Source organism: Microcebus murinus, chromosome 4 (genome assembly GCF_040939455.1).
Source record: "Microcebus murinus isolate Inina chromosome 4, M.murinus_Inina_mat1.0, whole genome shotgun sequence".
NCBI lineage: Eukaryota > Metazoa > Chordata > Mammalia > Primates > Cheirogaleidae > Microcebus > Microcebus murinus.
In genome coordinates this window covers 2,830,530-2,848,113 of record NC_134107.1, presented here as the reverse complement: position 1 = coordinate 2,848,113, position 17,584 = coordinate 2,830,530, and the positions used below count along the sequence as shown (strand labels likewise).

The following is a 17,584-nucleotide window of genomic DNA, read 5'->3' as shown; positions in this document are numbered from 1 at the left end:
AGCCGGGCACGGAGGCCGCGGCAGCCGACGCCGGATCTGAAGCCTCGGTGCTGCAGAGAAAGGTCGGGGAGCGTGTTCCCCAGGGAGCGATGGTTTGTGACCTCTGGGTGTCACATTCCTCCATGAAACCTTCCGGGCCGGGCGGGCGGCTCACGCCTGTAACCCCAGCACTCCAGGAGGCCGAGGTGGGAGGATCGCTTGAGGCCAGGAGTTTGACACCAGCCTGGACACAGCATGGCGAGACCCACGTCTCTAGAAAAAATAAAAAATCAGCCGGGCACGAAGAGCTCACGACCGTAGTCCCGGCTACTCGGGAGGAGGCTGAGGCAGGAGGATCGCTCGAGCCCAGGAGTGGGACACCGCAGTGAGCTGGGCTGACGCCATGGCACTCCAGCCCGGGGATAGGGCGAGACCGTCTCAAGCAAAAACGAAAGGAAAACAAAAACCTCCCTGCACAGTGTGACTTTTCCGGAAGGGACACCCACCGTCTCTGGAGCCGGAAGGGCGAGCTCGCTTTATGGTTTGAAGCGCGGCGGCCGGGGTTCAAATCCCGCCCTGGCACCGCCTGGCTGGTGCGGTGGGGTCTCCCACCTCCCTTCAGCGACTCGGGCCGTTGGGGTGGAGGCCACCACACTCATTCACTGAGAGGCGCGTCCTTCCCCGCCAGGGCCCACGAGGCCCGGGTTTCCCATCCGGCACGAGGCGGCCAGAGCGAGGTCCCCTGTGGGGTCCCGGGGAGCCCAGGAACGGGGCTCCTCCCCGGGGCTGGGGCCCGCGTGGCGAGCCTCCTGAAGGCCGACAGAACGGAGGCCACAGCCAGGCAGAGGGCACGGTTTATTACTCCTGGTGCGGGCAGGTGGGGTGGGGGCGGGGCTACGTGGGGTGGGGGTGGGGCGGGGGCGGGGACAGTGGCGGCGTCGCTGGCCGCTAGAACTCCACCTTGCAGGCCGGGAAGGCCTCGTCCTGCATGGACACCATGCTGTTGCTGCCCAGCACGGTGATGCCCAGCGCCTGGTGCCGGCCGCGCGTCTCCTCGTACCACCTGTGCATGGCCGCCGAGTCGAAGGTGGGGATCAGGGTCACCTGCGGGAAGGACAGACGGGCCAGCAGTGAGGCGGGAGCGCCCGCTGCCGCCCCTGGCCCAGCCCGGCCCTCCTTCCTTCCGGCACTCGAGGCCCCTCCGGCCTCCTCTCTGAACTCATCCGCTCGGCCCCGACGTCTGCGCTGGTGGTCAGCCCAGCCCCGAAGTCCCTTCTCCTCCGCGCGGCAGTCAGGGGACCCTCACGCCACGGGGACGCGGGCCACTGCTCCGCAAATGTCCGCAGGCCGAGCCGCCTTGCCTCCCCCCCAGCACGTGGCCCGCCCGGCCCTGCGCCCGCTGCCCCTCCCCCGCAGGCCCCGCAGCTGCGCGTGCGCGCACCTCCCTGAACTTGCTTCGCCCCCCAGGCTCAGTTCCACCTCGCGGCCTTCAGGGCTGCCCCGGCCTCCGCCATCCCGGCCCGTGCACGCACCAGGGTGTGCGGGAGGGGATGCAGTCGCCCGGCCCCGCGTCCTCCCCCAGGCTGCCCGCGCAGCTGACTAGGACGGCGAGGCGACCCGACAGAAACGCAGCAGCAACGCAGCCCGGAGGGTCCCCTAAGGGCTGAGCTGGGGGCCCTCCCATGTGCCCCCCAACCTCCGCGCGGCTCCCCCTCCCCCAGCCCTGCCCGGCGGGCGGCAGGCACCTGCAGGTCGCGGTCCCACTGCTGCTTGCTGGCCAGCAGCGCGTCCAGCACGGCGCGCAGGCCCTCCTCCTTGTGCCGGTCCTGGCCGCTGATCACGTAGCAGAGCGCGCGCACGCGGCGGAAGAACTCGGCGTCCAGCAGGCGCGCGCTGCTCCCGCCCGGCAGGTAGGCCAGGTCCAGGTAGACGGGCGCCGCGGCCTGCCCAGCAGTTGTTCGGTTGCCAGCTGAGCCTGCGGGGCAGGAGGGGCAGAGTCGGTGACGAGGTCCAGGACCCGGGGCCCGGCCGCACCCTCCCGGTGGCGGGAGGCCGGATCCCGCTGCTCCGCTGCTTCGCGAATCTTTACGCGCTCTGCAAACGCCACCACCGGCTGGCCTCTGCGCCCCGGGCCTGCGGTGGGATGAGCCATCCCGGCCTGGCTCCTGCCTGGACAGGCACCCCGGGGACAGAGGGGCATCGGGGAATCAGGGGGCCTCTGGCAAGGGGGTTTCAAGCTTGAGCCCTGAAAGCAGCCGGTGCCCGGGTCGCTCTGCTGCTTTGGCGGCACGTGTCCTCTCCATGACTCGAGGGGCGCGAGTATTTGTCAAGGCCGCCCGGACACCCAGCGTCGGGGAAGGGGACCAGGGCAGGTGTGAGAGGGACAGTCTTAGGAGAGGGACCCGGCGAGCCTCGGCCGAAGGGGCCGAGGCCACCAGCCCTGGCGAGTGAGCTAATGACCAACTGGTGGCCGAGCGCGGCTTGTCTCGGCCAGACCCCCACAGCCGCCGGGGCCGGAGGGAGGAGCACTGGGAACGACCGCACACCACACACCGCGTGACCCGGGTGAGATGGACAAACTCCTAGAAGCGCAAAGGCCACCGAGACCCAGTCAGGAAGACAGAGGATCCGAACGTGCCTGTGATTATCAGGGAGCAGGGAGACGGAACTGAAAACCTCTGCGCCAAGAAACGCCCCGGCCCTAAGACTTCACTGGTGAACCCTACCAAACATGTAAGGAACTGGAATCGAGGCCAGGCGCGGCGGCGCACGCCTGTCAGCCCAGCACTCTGGGAGGCCGAGGCTGAAGGATCCCTTGAGGTCAGTAGTTGCAGAGACCAGCCTGAGCAAGAGCGAGACCCCATCTCTACTAAAAATAGAAGGAAATTATCTGGACAGCTAAAAGAATACATAGAAAAAATTAGCCGGGCGTGGTGGCGCATGCCTGTAGCCCCAGCTACTCGGGAGGCTGAGGCAGGAGGATCGCGTGAGTCCAGGAGTCTGAGGTTGCTGTGAGCGAGGCTGACGCCACGGCACTCACTCTAGCCCGGGAGACAGTGAGACTCTGTCTCAAAAAAAAAAAAAAGAACTAGAATTGAGCTTCCTCAAACCTTCCCAAAACACCGAGAGGAAGGAGCAGTCCCTAGCTCGCTGTGCGCCCGGCACGGAGGCTGCGCAGAGACCCCGCGCACGGCAGGGCCACGTGCTCTACCACCGATAATGTCAAAACCTTGGACGCAGCATCACAAAGCCAATGCAGCAACACGCTGAGATGACAATGCACCGGGACCAAGTGGGACTTGTTCGTGGAATGCAAGGGCGGTTCAACACAGGGGGAGAAAACATCGACGGGACCTAGCACATTAACAGAATAAAGAGGGGTAAAACCACGTGATCATCTCGACTGATGCAGAAAGAGCACCTGACAAAACCCAACACTCTTTCACGGTAAAGACGCTCAAGCCAAGAATACAAGAAAACTGCCTCGACGTGATAAAAACAACATATGAAAAACCCACAGGTCTCCTCACACTCAAGGTGACAGAAAGAGAGCGTCCCCAAACCAGGAAGGGGCAAGACAAGGACGCCCGCTTCCATCACTTCTATTCAACACAGGACTGGGAACTCCACCCAGGGCAGCTATGCCAAAACAACAACAACAACAACAACAACAACAACAACAAAACACCAAAAAAACAAAAGGTGTCCAAGTTAGAGACGAAACCGTGAAATTCTCTTTGTGTAGATGATGTGATCTCGTATGTAGAAAACCCTAAAGATATCACAAGTACTGTTAGAAATAATAAATGAATTCAGCCAAGAAGCAAGATTAAAAAAAAAATCAATATGCAAAAAGCAGTTGCATTTCTGGATACTGACTGCAGTCTGAAAAAGAGATTAAGAAAGTAATTCCACTTACAAAAGTCTAAAAACTTAGGAGTTAATGAAAAAAGTGAAAGATTTGCACAAACGAAAACCACACAACATTGCTGAAAGGAATCTGTGAATTACAATTAGTTGGTGAATTAGAAGACTTCCTATTGATTAATAAGATGTCGACAGTCCTCAAAGTGTCTACAAATTCAATGCAATTCCAATCAAAATGCCAGTGACTTTTTTTTTGCAGGAATAGGAAAAAAAAAAAAAAAGAAAATCCTGAAATTCGGTTGGAATCTTAAACGGTCCCAAAGAGCCAAAACGACTGTGAAGTAGATCAATAAACCTGGACGCCTTGCACGCCCCGACTCCAAACCTCACTGCACGCTGTGGCGATCGAGACAGCGTGCGCTGGCGTGAAGACGGACACGTGGAGCAATGGAATGAGAAAGGCCAGAAGTAAATACTTAAGACGGTCAAATGGTCTTCAACAGGGGGGCCAAGGCCATTCCACGGGGAATGCTGGGAAAACTGGATCTCCACATGCAAAAGGATGAAGGTGGATCCCTACCTCACACCATATACAAAAACTGTCGCCAGATGAACCAGAGACCTAAACGTAAAAGCTGAAACTATAAAACTCTTGGAGGAAAACATAGGACAAAAATCTTCCCAGCGTTGGTCTTGGCAGCTGTTTCTTGGGTATGACACCAAAAAGCGCAGGCAACAAAAGCAACAACTGGTGAAAGGGACTTCGTGAAGATTTAAAACTCCTGTGCATCAAAGGACACAATCAGGCCAGGCACAGTGGCTCACACCCGCAATAATGGTACTTTGTGGAGGCTGAGGCAGGAGGATCGCTTGAGCCCAGGAGTTTGAGGTTGCAGTGAGCCATGATGACGCCACTGCACTCCAGCCTGGGCAAAAGAAAGAGACCCTGCCTCAAAACAACAGCCACCCACGGGATGGGAGAAAATATTTGCAAATCATATATTTGGGCCGGGCGCGGTGGCTCACGCCTGTAATCCTGGCACTGTGGGAGGCCGAGGCGGTAGGATCGTAGGACCTCAGCAGTTCGAGACCAGCCTGAGCAAGAGCGAGACCCCATCTCTATTAAAAAAAAAAAAAAAGAAATAGAAAGAAATTGACTGGACAACTAAAAAATATATAGAACAAATGAGCCGGACGTGGTGGCGCATGCCTGTAGTCCCAGCTACTAGGGAGGCTGAGGCAGGAGGATCGCTTCAGCCCAGGAGTTGGAGGCTGCTGTGAGCGAGGCTGACGCCATGGCACTCTAGCCCGGGCAACAGAGTGAGACTGACTCAAAAAAAAAAAAAAAAAGGCACAGCAGGCCAGAGACCCTCTCTCCTCATCAGCACCTGCTGAAAGGCTGGCCCTGGGAGCTTGACCTCAGGAGGTCCCCGCGTGGGAGGAGGGGCTTGTGGGCCTCCACCGCGGGACAGGGCGGGCCATGCTCCCCACCTGCCTTCCCCTTTCCAGAACGCCCAGCACGTCTGCACAGGCCAGGCAGGTGTGTCGCCACACTTGCTGCTGGGGGAATCAAGCGCGTGGTGTGTGGCCCTATGGGGAGGATTCTAGAACCTTCCGCCTGGTGTCCTCTGGACCTTGCCCCCTTTGTTGGTCCTGTGCTGCTGTGGGGGCCCCCGGCCAGTGGGTGAGACAAACTGCACTGTTCAAGTGGCACCTGTTTGTTCTTACTCATGGTGACTTCTAGAAAACGCACGGGGCCGGGCATGCTCACGGGGTCCCCACTGATGGTGCCGCATGGAAGCTTCGGGGTGGCAAACGCTTCAACAGGGAGGCCGGAACCTCGTGTTGAGGGAGACACTGAACGCCCGAGAGGGTGGCGTGGGTGGCTGGGGTCACCCGGCATGCAGCAATGGGCACTCTGAGGCGGGTCACCCGTCGTGGTCACCCCAGCTCCCGGTACTCACCTGGTGAGCCTCGAGTGGCGGCAGTCTTGGGGACCGAGGGCTTTCTGGACAGCGGTGCTCGGCCTCCCTTGTCACTGGGCTCGCTCCGGGCACTTGGTGGCCGGCTGGCCCGGTCCCCGCCGGCCAGCGCCTTGCTTCTGGCAGCAGCGGCTGGGGCGGCTTTGGGGGCCGCGGCGCCAGAGCTGGGCCGCGCGGGGGGCTTCCTCGGGCGGCCGGGGTTCTCCGTGTGCCGGGCGGACTTGGGGGGCAGCATCTCGGGGTCCACCATGCAGATGCCGGGTGGGTCAGGTAGTGGCGGGGGGACTTTGAGGGGGTCGGGCAGGGGGTCGTGGCCTGGGACCCCGAAGCCCTCTGTGTTGTCATCCGAGTCCCCGGCCCCAGGGGTGGCGGGCAGGGGGTCCGAGTCCGACAGGGTGGGCAGGGACTCACTGACAGAGGTGGGGGGCGTCTCCTCGGCCCCCGGCCCGAAGGCCCGCTCTTGCGACCGGGCGCTGCTGTCGTTGGAGCTGCCGGGGGACGCGGCTGCGGGCGCCAGAGGCCCGGCCTTGCGGTGTTCGAACTCGCAGGGCGACACCAGGCACAGGTCCACGTCGTGCGGGGAGGCGGAGCGGCGCGCGCGCGGGCCGCGCAGGGGGAGGCTCAGCCCGGCCTCGCCCGAGGGCGCGGGCGGCAGCGCTTGCTCGAAAGACACGGACAGGGACTCGTCCACCTCCGTGGAGTGCGGGGAGCCCACCTCGGCGGGCAGCGACGGCGTGGTCAGCGTGGGCGTGGTCGCCGTGGGCGAGGCGTCGGGCGCCGAGGCCCGCAGCGGACTGAGCGACAGGCGCCCGCTGCCGTCTGCGGGGCTGCGCCGGGGCCCGGGGGACGGCGTGCGCGGGCGCGGGAGGGCGGCCAGCGGCGGCTCCAGCGCCGGCTCCTCCGCGGCCGCGCTCAGCGCCAGCTCCAGGCTGGGCGTGGCCGCCGGCGGCGGGGCCGGGGAGCTGGAGGCCGTCGCCGTCGGGGGACTGGCCTCTCCTCCGCGCACGCCAGGGGGGCTGCGGGGCCCGTTCTCCGCAGGCAGGACGCCGGACTTGACCGCCCTGCGGGGTTTGGGGGCTGCCTGGGTGCCCGTTGTCTTGAGGCTGGGGGCCGCGGAGGCCGCCGGGCGCGCCTCCCAGGGCTGGGTCCGGGGGGCGCTGGCCTTGGGGTTCTTCTTCACCTCCCGGGCAGGCCTGGCTTCTTTCTGGGGCCTGCGCGGGGCCTCAGCCCGAGCGGACTCTTTGCGGGCGCCCCCGGGGCGGTCTTGGCCCGGCCTGGGGGGGTTGGGGGCGCGGCCCTCTCGCTTTAAGCTGTCGCGCGAGCCCAGGCTCTCCTTGCTGTCCGCCCGCCGCGGGCCCTCCAGGTCCTGGGGCGTCACCACGGGCTCCCGCAAGAACCCCAGGTGCTGCAGGCGGACCAGGCTGTCCAGGAGGCGCGCGGGCGGCGTGCACCCCGGGAACAGCACGCGCACCACCTTCTCGGCGGGGCCCGCGGGGTGCCACACCAGCAGGGCGCACACGGAGGCCGGCGCGCGCTCGGTGCCCGCGGCGGGCGGCTGCAGCGCGTACATGTCCAGCCGGCCCACGCCCATCTTCTGGAAGAGCACGGTGGGCTGCGCGGGCGGCGCGCCGCGGCTCAGGGACAGGGGCGCGATGCCCAGGCGCGCCAGGAGGCTCAGCGCCAGCTCCGCCTCGTCCTGGCCGCGCAGCAGGCGCACGGCGGCCTCCCGCGCGCTCAGGAACACGACGCCCAGGCTGGGCGAGATGAGCCTGCGCAGCCGGTCGTTCCAGGAGCCCCCGCCGGCCGCCACCTCCTGGCGCTCGGCCAGCTTGCGCCGCAGCAGGCTGTTGAGGCCGGGCAGGCTGTCCGCGCCCGCGTGGGTCACCAAAACCGCGTCCACGCGGTCCAGGTGCCGCACCAGCTTCCAGAAGCTGGACTTGGGGTTCGAGCCCCCGTTGACGAGCATCGTGAAGCCGTTGACGGCGAAGAAGGCGGCGTCCCCGAGGCCGCCGGGGAAGACGTAGCAGCACGGCTGCGCCAGGCGGAGGAAGCCCCCGGAGGACGGCGGCTCCAGCAGCTCGAAGGGCGACGGCGGCTCCAGGGACTCGGCCACGTACTCCAGGAACTCGCGCAGGCCCTCGGAGGCCGGCAGCCGCGCCGGCGGGTTCAGCCGCAGCTGCAGCCCGAGCGCGCCCTGCAGGCCGGGCAGGTCGGGCGCCAGCTGGGCCCAGTCTCCGAAGGTCGGGCAGGTGATGGTGAGCGCCGGCGGGCGCGCGGGCGGGGGCGCGGCGGCGAGCGTGCTCTGGATCTGCAGGTGGGAGGCCGCGGTAAGGGGCCACCAGAGCCGGGCAACACCCGGCCCCTTGGGCAAACCCGCTGAGGACACCCGGTCCTGCCTCCTGGAGCTGGGAGGGCCCTGCGTGCTCCTCAACACCCGCAGGCAAAACCCCGCCTCCCCTGAGGCCAGGAGGCCCCATGGTCTGGCCTATCTCCTGCCTCTCTTTCCCTCCCCCAGGACTTTTGCCCTGGTTAGAGTGCCCTGGCTTCAGCCTCGCTCACAGCAACCTCAGACTCCTAGGCTCCAGCAATCCTCCTGCCTCAGCCTCTCAAGTAGCTGGGACTACAGGCATGCGCCACCATGCCCGGCTAATTGTTTTCTGTATATTTTTAGTTGTCCAGATAATTTGTTTCTATTTTTAGTAGAGACGGGGTCTCGCTCTTGCTCAGGCTGGTTTCGAATTCCTGACCTTGAGCGATCCTCCCGCCTGGGCCTCCCAGAGTGCTAGGATTACAGGCGTGAGCCACCGTGCCCGGCCTGCCCCAGGACCTTTGCACTTGCTGTTCTTGCCTTCTAGGGCACAACTCCCTCCAAGGAGACCTTCCACACCCCCTCTACCTACTGCACCTTTTTCTCATCACCGCGACGTGACAGTGTGATCCGCCAGGGACCTGGGCCCATCTGCCCTGCCCGGACTGAGAGCTCCAGAAAGGACCCGCTGGGACCCGTCCCAGCTGGGACCTGGAATCTGGGGCACCACGTCTGGGACACGGGCTGACCTCCGGCCCCGTTCACACCACGCTGTCTCTGGGACGATGGGAACCGACCCCTGACAGCTGGGGGTCATGCATGTCACCACTGCGGCCCGCAGAGCAGGAGATGGGGGTGGGGGGACGGCAGCCCTGGGGCCACATGGCCCGATGGGACGAGCCGGACCGGAGCAGGGGGTTGGGTGGCGTGGGGGGGCTCACCTCTCCGTCCCCCAGGACCTGGAGGAAGTGGTGGCGCGAGAAGGCCCCCGTCTGCAGCAGTAGCTCCCCCGTCCCTTCCAGGCAGGGCCCCGCCAGCACCAGCAGCTTGTGAGGGGCGGGGTCCAGCAGAAGGTTCCGGAGCTGGGGGGCGGGGCGAGCATTAAAGGGCCCATCCTGCGCAGCCAGGTGCCTGGCAGTCCCCTTTGGGGCACGCCCAGCCAGACTACACACAACCCCCCACCTTCAGTGGCCGCCCCACGGCCGGCCAGGAAAGGCCACGGCTGCCAGCCCTGCCCCGCTGCACCTCCGAGGGCCACGCCCACCTCCAACACCCCCCCCAAAAGCCCTCCCTGCCCCTCCGGGCTCTCTCAAGCCCGTCTCTCCCTCCGGCCCAGCTGGGGGTATCCGTGTCCACCTCCAGACGGGGAGAGAGCTCTGAGAGAGAGAGAGCTCCGAGAGAGAGAGAGCGAGAGCGCGCGAGCGAGCGAGCTGAGAGAGAGCGCGCGAGAGAGAGCGCGCAAAGGGGACGTTTTTGATCAAGGAATCAACCTGTGGGAGGGTCTCTAGCGGGGAGCCCCAATGTCTTTTTGTTTTAGAGACAAGGGTCTCTGGCTCTGTGGCCCAGGCCGGAGTGCAGGGCATCGTCAGGGCTCACTGCAGCTTCAAACTCCTGCCTCAGCCTCCCACGCAGCTAGGACTACAGGTGTGTGTCCCCACATCTGGCTAATGTTTTATTTATTTATTTATTTATTGCAGAGATGGGATCTTGCTATGTTGCCCAGGCTGGACTCGAACTCCTGGGCTCAGGCAATCCTCCAGCCTTGGCCTCCCAAAGGGCTGGCATGACAGGCGAGAGCCACTGTGCCCGGCCTCGTTCATCTTTTCGATACGTGATTGAGAGAAGGATACACAGGTGTGCACGAGCCAATTAATAAGTCAGCTCACACGAGCACTGTGGCCTAGCTGAGGGGAACTCAGAGGACACACACGTCCCCCGGGCCCTGCCTCCCACCTCCAGAGCTGTGCCAGCCGGGGGCCCCCACCCCTCCCCTCCCCCTGCCCCACGCCGGCCTTTTCTGCCCCTGGGCTGGGTGCTGGGCGTCTCCCGGAGAGGACTGCAGGAGGTATGACGGTGGGGACGTCAGACGAGGACAGGGGTGAGACCCGTCCCCACAGCCCCTCCCTCTGGGACGTCAGCTGTCCCCTACCTCGTCACACAGGGACTTGTCTGATGGGTTCAGCAGGACCAGGGTCTCCAGGGCGTCTCCGCGGTGGTGCAGGCTCCGCTGGCCTGCGGGGGAATCCACCAGGCACCCGCCGGTCAGCCTGCCCCGCAGCCAAGCCCCGCAGCCAAGCCCTGCCCCCTTTGTAACCCAAGAGCAGCACGAACCCCTCTGGGAGGGGGTTCCTCCCACGGGTCACGGGGTCAGCTAGCAGAGCTGCAGGTCAGGAGGCAGGGAGGGGACGCCCAAACCCCCCCCAGCGGCCTCATGCTGGAAATGGGGGTAACAAGAGGCCCGCTCTGAGAGCCAGGCTCCGCGGCAGCCCCGTGGCGGATGCCACCGTCACCCCGTTATAGACAAGAAGCCCGGGGCCGGGGTGGGATGGGAGGAGGAGACGACTTGGGCAGAGGCCCAGAGGCGGGACCAGGCGCTTTTGGCCCAGCTCTGCCTCCCAGAACCCAGGCGCGATTCAAACACAAAGCCCCGGCCCCTGTAGGGGACGAGCCCCTAGGCCCGGCCAACCTTGGTCATGTCTGTCATACTTCTTATCCCACGGACACTGCCCCATTCAGGTGGGGAAACCAAGGCAGAGAGGGGAAGTGGCCGCAGAGGTCACAGAGAGCAGACAGGATTTCCAGCCCTGCTCCCTGCCCCAAGAGAGGTCGGGAAGCCACAGGGACCTGCTGGGACAATGCGGACGGGCACTTCCTTCCCCTCTCCTCCCCTCCCCTCCCGCAGCAGCTGGGAGGTGACTCAGGGGCAGGCCGGAGCAGGGGCTCCCAGAGCAGGGCCCTTCTCGATTTCATTCCTTCTCAGTTCTCCATCTACTGAGCGCCTACTGCGTACCCACCCTGTGCAAGGGTCACACCCGAGACCCAGATGACTGGTCCCCGCCTACAAGGGGCCCCCATGCCGTCCTCCGGGCCGGCTCCGCGACCCCCCAGCCCACCTTCCAGACGTCCTGCCTCGCTGCCGGGCCCTTCCCTCCGCCTGGCACCCCCACCCCAGCAGTTTCTCATCCAAAAAAGCCACCTCCTCGGAGCCTCCCCGCCCCTTGGCTACCAAGGGCTCCTCACCCGAGAATCAGGGACAGAAACACTAGCTCCTGCCCGTGGGCTGTTGGGGACCAGGGGAGCTGTCGCCGGGTCAGGGCTCGTGGGCGCTCGGCACCCGGAAGGCCCTGGCTCCCCCCCACGCCTGACACGCAGAGGACGCACGGGGACCCAGCCTCACCTTTCACGATGCTGGAGAAGGTGGCCGAGTGCCGGGACACAAAGACCTTGAGCTGTTCGTCCAGGCTGCAGACACCGGGATCCACATCCCAGGACCGGATGCCTGGCGGGAGGGGGCAGTTCAGCAGGGAGGGGGGGGCCCAGGCACCAAAATATTTCACTATCTAGCACCAGGTGGGCGGGGGCCACCGCAACCCCCTCCCCCCGGTTCTCACTCGAGGCAGCCTGGAGACTCGGAACCACCCAGCACCTGCGGGTCGTGCTGCAGCTGGCTCGAGGAAGCCCCCCGCACAGGCGTAAGCGATTTACAGACCAAACTCAGGACAGTCCGCGACAGAGCCCCCCCCCCACTGCTCCTGTGTCCTGCAGGGCTCGTTTCAGAGCTCCGCCTTTGCATCAGCTGTTCCCACTGCCCCGAGGCCTGGCCCCCTGCCTGCCCACCTGTTCCCTCCGCGCAGAGGCCCTTCCCCCTGCCCGCGTCCCCACCCTCCAGGTGCTAAGACCAACTGTCCTCTCAGCTCTTTGCATCCTGACACCGTGAGAGCGTCCACACCTGCTCAACCTCCTCGCTCGCTTTCGGCCCATCCCCCCGCCGGGCCGTGAGGCCTGCGAGGGCCGACAGGCAGGCCCGGTGCCCGGCGGGGGGCCAGGGGACACTCCGGGAGCGCCGGGACCGAGCTGTGTGCTGCCGTCCCGTATCCCACGGGACGTTCCCCGGGATGCGGAGAAACCGCCTCCCAGGCCCAGGGAGCCCGCCCGCGCCCCGCGCCAAGTGGCTGCAGGTGAACGCACAGGTGCACGCGTGACTCACCCTCCGCCCCCGCTGCCAAACCCCCGGGGCCCGCTGCACCCGCCCACACCCAGCTAGCGGCTCCCGGTGCAGCCGCAGAAAGCGGGCCCCGCGGCCCCAGGCCGGCCCGCGCCCCGCCCGCCCCGCCCGCCCCGCCAGGCCCGGACCGAGGCGCCGCGCCCCTCCCCCGCGCGGGCCTGGCCGGCGGGAAGCGGATCCCGCAGCCGGGCCCTCCGCCCCACGCCCGCCCCCGGGCCGCGACGCGCGCCTGCCGGACCCCCGCGCCCCCGCGCCGGGCCGCCCACCTCGCTCGAGCTCCTCTAGGACGTAGGCGAGCAGCCCGGGGCAGCCGCACTCGCCGCCCACCACGAGCAGCAGCGAGCCGGGCGCCGCCGCCGCCGCCATCTTCGCCCGCCCTGCCCGCAGGCCCCGCCCCGCCGCGGGCCCCGCCCCTAGAGGGGCCGCACCGGAAGTGCCACTGGCCCCGCCCCACCGCGGGCTCCTCCCCTAAAGGGGCCGCACCGGAAGTGCCTCCGGCCCCGCCCCACCAGCAGGCCCCGCCCCGCCCTCTAAAGGGGCTACACCGGAAGTGCCGCTGGCCCCGCCCCACCAGCAGGCCCCGCCCCGCCCTCTAAAGGGGCTACACCGGAAGTGCCGCCGGCCCCGCCCCACCAGCAGGCCCCGCCCTCTAAAGGGGCCGCACCGGAAGTGCCGCCGGCCCCGCCCCGCTGGCCCGCCCCGCCCCCTAAAGGGGCCGTACCGGAAGTGCTGCCGACCCCGCCCGGAAGCCCCTCCTCGCCCCTTTGTGGGGCCCCCTCCCAGCCCCGCGGGGTCGCGGAGGGCAGAGGGTCCGGGCGCCGATGCGGTTGTTGATCCCCCGGGTCCCCGCTTGGGGGCCGCCCCTCCCAAATGACCATCCACTCACTCATTCATTCATTCATTCATTCGTTCAGCAAGCTTTGACCGCGTGCCTACCACGTGTCAGACTCCCAGCCCTGGGAGGGGACTCGCAGCGCGTGGCAGCGGGCCCAGTCGAACCCAGGCGCACGTAGGTGGCAGTGGGCCCCGCTCTGCAGGTCGGGGCTGGAACAGAGAACAGAGATGTGTCTTGAAGGTAGGGCTTTGAAGGATGTGTAGGAGTTTGTCGGATGTGGGCGGCGGGGCAAGGGCAGGTGAGGCAGAAGTTAGCACCACGTGCAGAGCTTTGGAGGCGAGAGAGTGCAGGCGTGTCTGGACGCGCTCGCTCCGGAGCGGGGACACGCTCACCCTGCCCCTGCTGCGCGCCAGGCACCTGCTCCGGCGGCTCACTGGGCACGGACGGGCTCGAAGCGCGAGGCCGGCGCAGCGGTGACGCCTGTTTCAGGGGAAAGTGGGGTGTAGGGGGATGAAGTCGCCAGGCCTGGGAGCACACGGTGCAGCACATTCGGATTCCAAGTGGGCCTGGCCGTGCGGATCCCACACGGCCACCCCTGTTCTCCCCGAAACAATCTCCCTCGGCCCTCGCACCCACGGCAGCCACTGCGTGGCCGGATATCTTGCACTGAGCTTCCCCAAGCGAGGGGAGGGCCGAGCCGTCTTCCCCAGGACTGAGCCGTCTGCCCCAGGACTGAGCCGTCTGCCCCAGGACTGAGCCGTCTGCCCCACGACTGAGCCTTCTTCCCCAGGACTGAGCCTTCTTCCCCAGGACTGAGCCTTCTTCCCCAGGACTGAGCCTTCTTCCCCAGGACTGAGCCGTCTTCCCCAGGACTGAGCCGTCTGCCCCAGGACTGAGCCTTCTGCCCCAGGACTGAGCCTTCTTCCCCAGGACTGAGCCGTCTGCCCCAGGACTGAGCCTTCTTCCCCAGGACTGAGCCTTCTTCCCCAGGACTGAGCCGTCTGCCCCAGGACTGAGCCGTCTTCCCCAGGACTGAGCCTTCTTCCCCAGGACTGAGCCGTCTGCCCCAGGACTGAGCCGTCTTCCCCAGGACTGAGCCTTCTTCCCCAGGACTGAGCCGTCTGCCCCAGGACTGAGCCGTCTTCCCCAGGACTGAGCCGTCTTCCCCAGGACTGAGCCTTCTTCCCCAGGACTGAGCCGTCTTCCCCAGGACTGAGCCTTCTTCCCCAGGACTGAGCCGTCTGCCCCAGGACTGAGCCGTCTTCCCCAGGACTGACCCTTCTTCCCCAGGACTGAGCCGTCTGCCCCAGGACTGAGCCGTCTTCCCCAGGACTGAGCCTTCTTCCCCAGGACTGAGCCTTCTTCCCCAGGACTGACCCTTCTTCCCCAGGACTGAGCCGTCTGCCCCAGGACTGAGCCGTCTTCCCCAGGACTGAGCCGTCTGCCCCAGGACTGAGCCTTCTGCCCCAGGACTGAGCCGTCTTCCCCAGGACTGAGCCGTCTTCCCCAGGACTGAGCCTTCTGCCCCAGGACTGAGCCTTCTGCCCCAGGACTGAGCCGTCTTCCCCAGGACTGAGCCGTCTTCCCCAGGACTGAGCCTTCTTCCCCAGGACTGAGCCTTCTTCCCCAGGACTGACCCTTCTTCCCCAGGACTGAGCCGTCTTCCCCAGGACTGAGCCGTCTGCCCCAGGACTGAGCCTTCTGCCCCAGGACTGAGCCGTCTTCCCCAGGACTGAGCCTTCTTCCCCAGGACTGAGCCGTCTTCCCCAGGACTGACCCTTCTTCCCCAGGACTGAGCCGTCTTCCCCAGGACTGAGCCTTCTGCCCCAGGACTGAGCCTTCTGCCCCAGGACTGAGCCGTCTGCCCCAGGACTGAGCCGTCTTCCCCAGGACTGAGCCGTCTTCCCCAGGACTGAGCCTTCTGCCCCAGGACTGAGCCTTCTTCCCCAGGACTGAGCCGTCTGCCCCAGGACTGAGCCTTCTTCCCCAGGACTGACCCTTCTTCCCCAGGACTGAGCCGTCTGCCCCAGGACTGAGCCGTCTTCCCCAGGACTGAGCCTTCTTCCCCAGGACTGAGCCGTCTGCCCCAGGACTGACCCTTCTTCCCCAGGACTGACCCTTCTTCCCCAGGACTGAGCCGTCTTCCCCAGGACTGAGCCTTCTGCCCCAGGACTGAGCCTTCTGCCCCAGGACTGAGCCGTCTTCCCCAGGACTGACCCTTCTTCCCCAGGACTGAGCCTTCTGCCCCAGGACTGAGCCGTCTTCCCCAGGACTGAGCCGTCTTCCCCAGGACTGAGCCGTCTTCCCCAGGACTGACCCTTCTTCCCCAGGACTGAGCCTTCTGCCCCAGGACTGAGCCTTCTGCCCCAGGACTGAGCCGTCTGCCCCAGGACTGACCCTTCTTCCCCAGGACTGACCCTTCTTCCCCAGGACTGAGCCTTCTGCCCCAGGACTGAGCCGTCTTCCCCAGGACGGAGCCTTCTTCCCCAGGACTGACCCTTCTGCCCCAGGACTGACCCTTCTTCCCCAGGACTGACCCTTCTTCCCCAGGACTGACCCTTCTGCCCCAGGACTGACCCTTCTTCCCCAGGACTGACCCTTCTTCCCCAGGACTGAGCCGTCTTCCCCAGGACTGAGCCTTCTTCCCCAGGACTGAGCCTTCTTCCCCAGGACTGACCCTTCTTCCCCAGGACTGAGCCGTCTGCCCCAGGACTGAGCCGTCTTCCCCAGGACTGAGCCGTCTGCCCCAGGACTGAGCCTTCTGCCCCAGGACTGAGCCGTCTTCCCCAGGACTGAGCCGTCTTCCCCAGGACTGAGCCTTCTGCCCCAGGACTGAGCCTTCTGCCCCAGGACTGAGCCGTCTTCCCCAGGACTGAGCCGTCTTCCCCAGGACTGAGCCTTCTTCCCCAGGACTGAGCCTTCTTCCCCAGGACTGACCCTTCTTCCCCAGGACTGAGCCGTCTTCCCCAGGACTGAGCCGTCTGCCCCAGGACTGAGCCTTCTGCCCCAGGACTGAGCCGTCTTCCCCAGGACTGAGCCTTCTTCCCCAGGACTGAGCCGTCTTCCCCAGGACTGACCCTTCTTCCCCAGGACTGAGCCGTCTTCCCCAGGACTGAGCCTTCTGCCCCAGGACTGAGCCTTCTGCCCCAGGACTGAGCCGTCTGCCCCAGGACTGAGCCGTCTTCCCCAGGACTGAGCCGTCTTCCCCAGGACTGAGCCTTCTGCCCCAGGACTGAGCCTTCTTCCCCAGGACTGAGCCGTCTGCCCCAGGACTGAGCCTTCTTCCCCAGGACTGACCCTTCTTCCCCAGGACTGAGCCGTCTGCCCCAGGACTGAGCCGTCTTCCCCAGGACTGAGCCTTCTTCCCCAGGACTGAGCCGTCTGCCCCAGGACTGACCCTTCTTCCCCAGGACTGACCCTTCTTCCCCAGGACTGAGCCGTCTTCCCCAGGACTGAGCCTTCTGCCCCAGGACTGAGCCTTCTGCCCCAGGACTGAGCCGTCTTCCCCAGGACTGAGCCGTCTTCCCCAGGACTGAGCCGTCTGCCCCAGGACTGAGCCGTCTGCCCCAGGACTGACCCTTCTTCCCCAGGACTGAGCCTTCTGCCCCAGGACTGAGCCGTCTTCCCCAGGACGGAGCCGTCTTCCCCAGGACTGAGCCGTCTGCCCCAGGACTGAGCCGTCTGCCCCAGGACTGACCCTTCTTCCCCAGGACTGACCCTTCTTCCCCAGGACTGACCCTTCTGCCCCAGGACTGACCCTTCTTCCCCAGGACTGACCCTTCTTCCCCAGGACTGACCCTTCTGCCCCAGGACTGACCCTTCTTCCCCAGGACTGACCCTTCTTCCCCAGGACTGAGCCTTCTGCCCCAGGACTGAGCCGTCTTCCCCAGGACGGAGCCTTCTTCCCCAGGACTGACCCTTCTGCCCCAGGACTGACCCTTCTTCCCCAGGACTGACCCTTCTTCCCCAGGACTGACCCTTCTGCCCCAGGACTGACCCTTCTTCCCCAGGACTGACCCTTCTTCCCCAGGACTGACCCTTCTGCCCCAGGACTGAGCCGTCTGCCCCAGGGCTGAGCCTTCTTCCCCAGGACTGAGCCGTCTTCCCCAGGACTGAGCCTTCTGCCCCAGGACTGAGCCGTCTGCCCCAGGACGGAGCCTTCTGCCCCAGGACTGAGCCTTCTGCCCCAGGACTGAGCCGTCTTCCCCAGGACTGAGCCGTCTTCCCCAGGACTGAGCCGTCTGCCCCAGGACTGAGCCTTCTTCCCCAGGACTGAGCCGTCTGCCCCAGGACTGAGCCTTCTTCCCCAGGACTGAGCCGTCTGCCCCAGGACTGAGCCGTCTGCCTCAGGACTGAGCCGTCTGCCTCAGGACTGAGCCGTCTGCCCC

The 17,584-nt window shown here is 65.6% G+C and overlaps 1 protein-coding gene across 1 annotated transcript; it reads right to left on the bottom strand.

Annotated features, from left to right (window-relative positions):
* Nucleotides 1-895: 895 nt before the first annotated feature.
* MAP1S (microtubule associated protein 1S) lies at nt 896-12,749 on the bottom strand. The gene is made up of 7 exons (XM_012735696.3): nt 12,628-12,749; nt 11,534-11,635; nt 10,286-10,368; nt 9,078-9,218; nt 5,811-8,136; nt 1,725-1,954; nt 896-1,083 (listed from the first exon to the last, which is right to left on the bottom strand). Exons 1-7 carry the CDS (start codon nt 12,725-12,727, stop codon nt 928-930), a joined length of 3,138 nt encoding a protein of 1,045 aa, XP_012591150.2. The 5' UTR covers nt 12,728-12,749; the 3' UTR covers nt 896-927.
* Between the last annotated feature and the right edge of the window lie 4,835 nt (nt 12,750-17,584).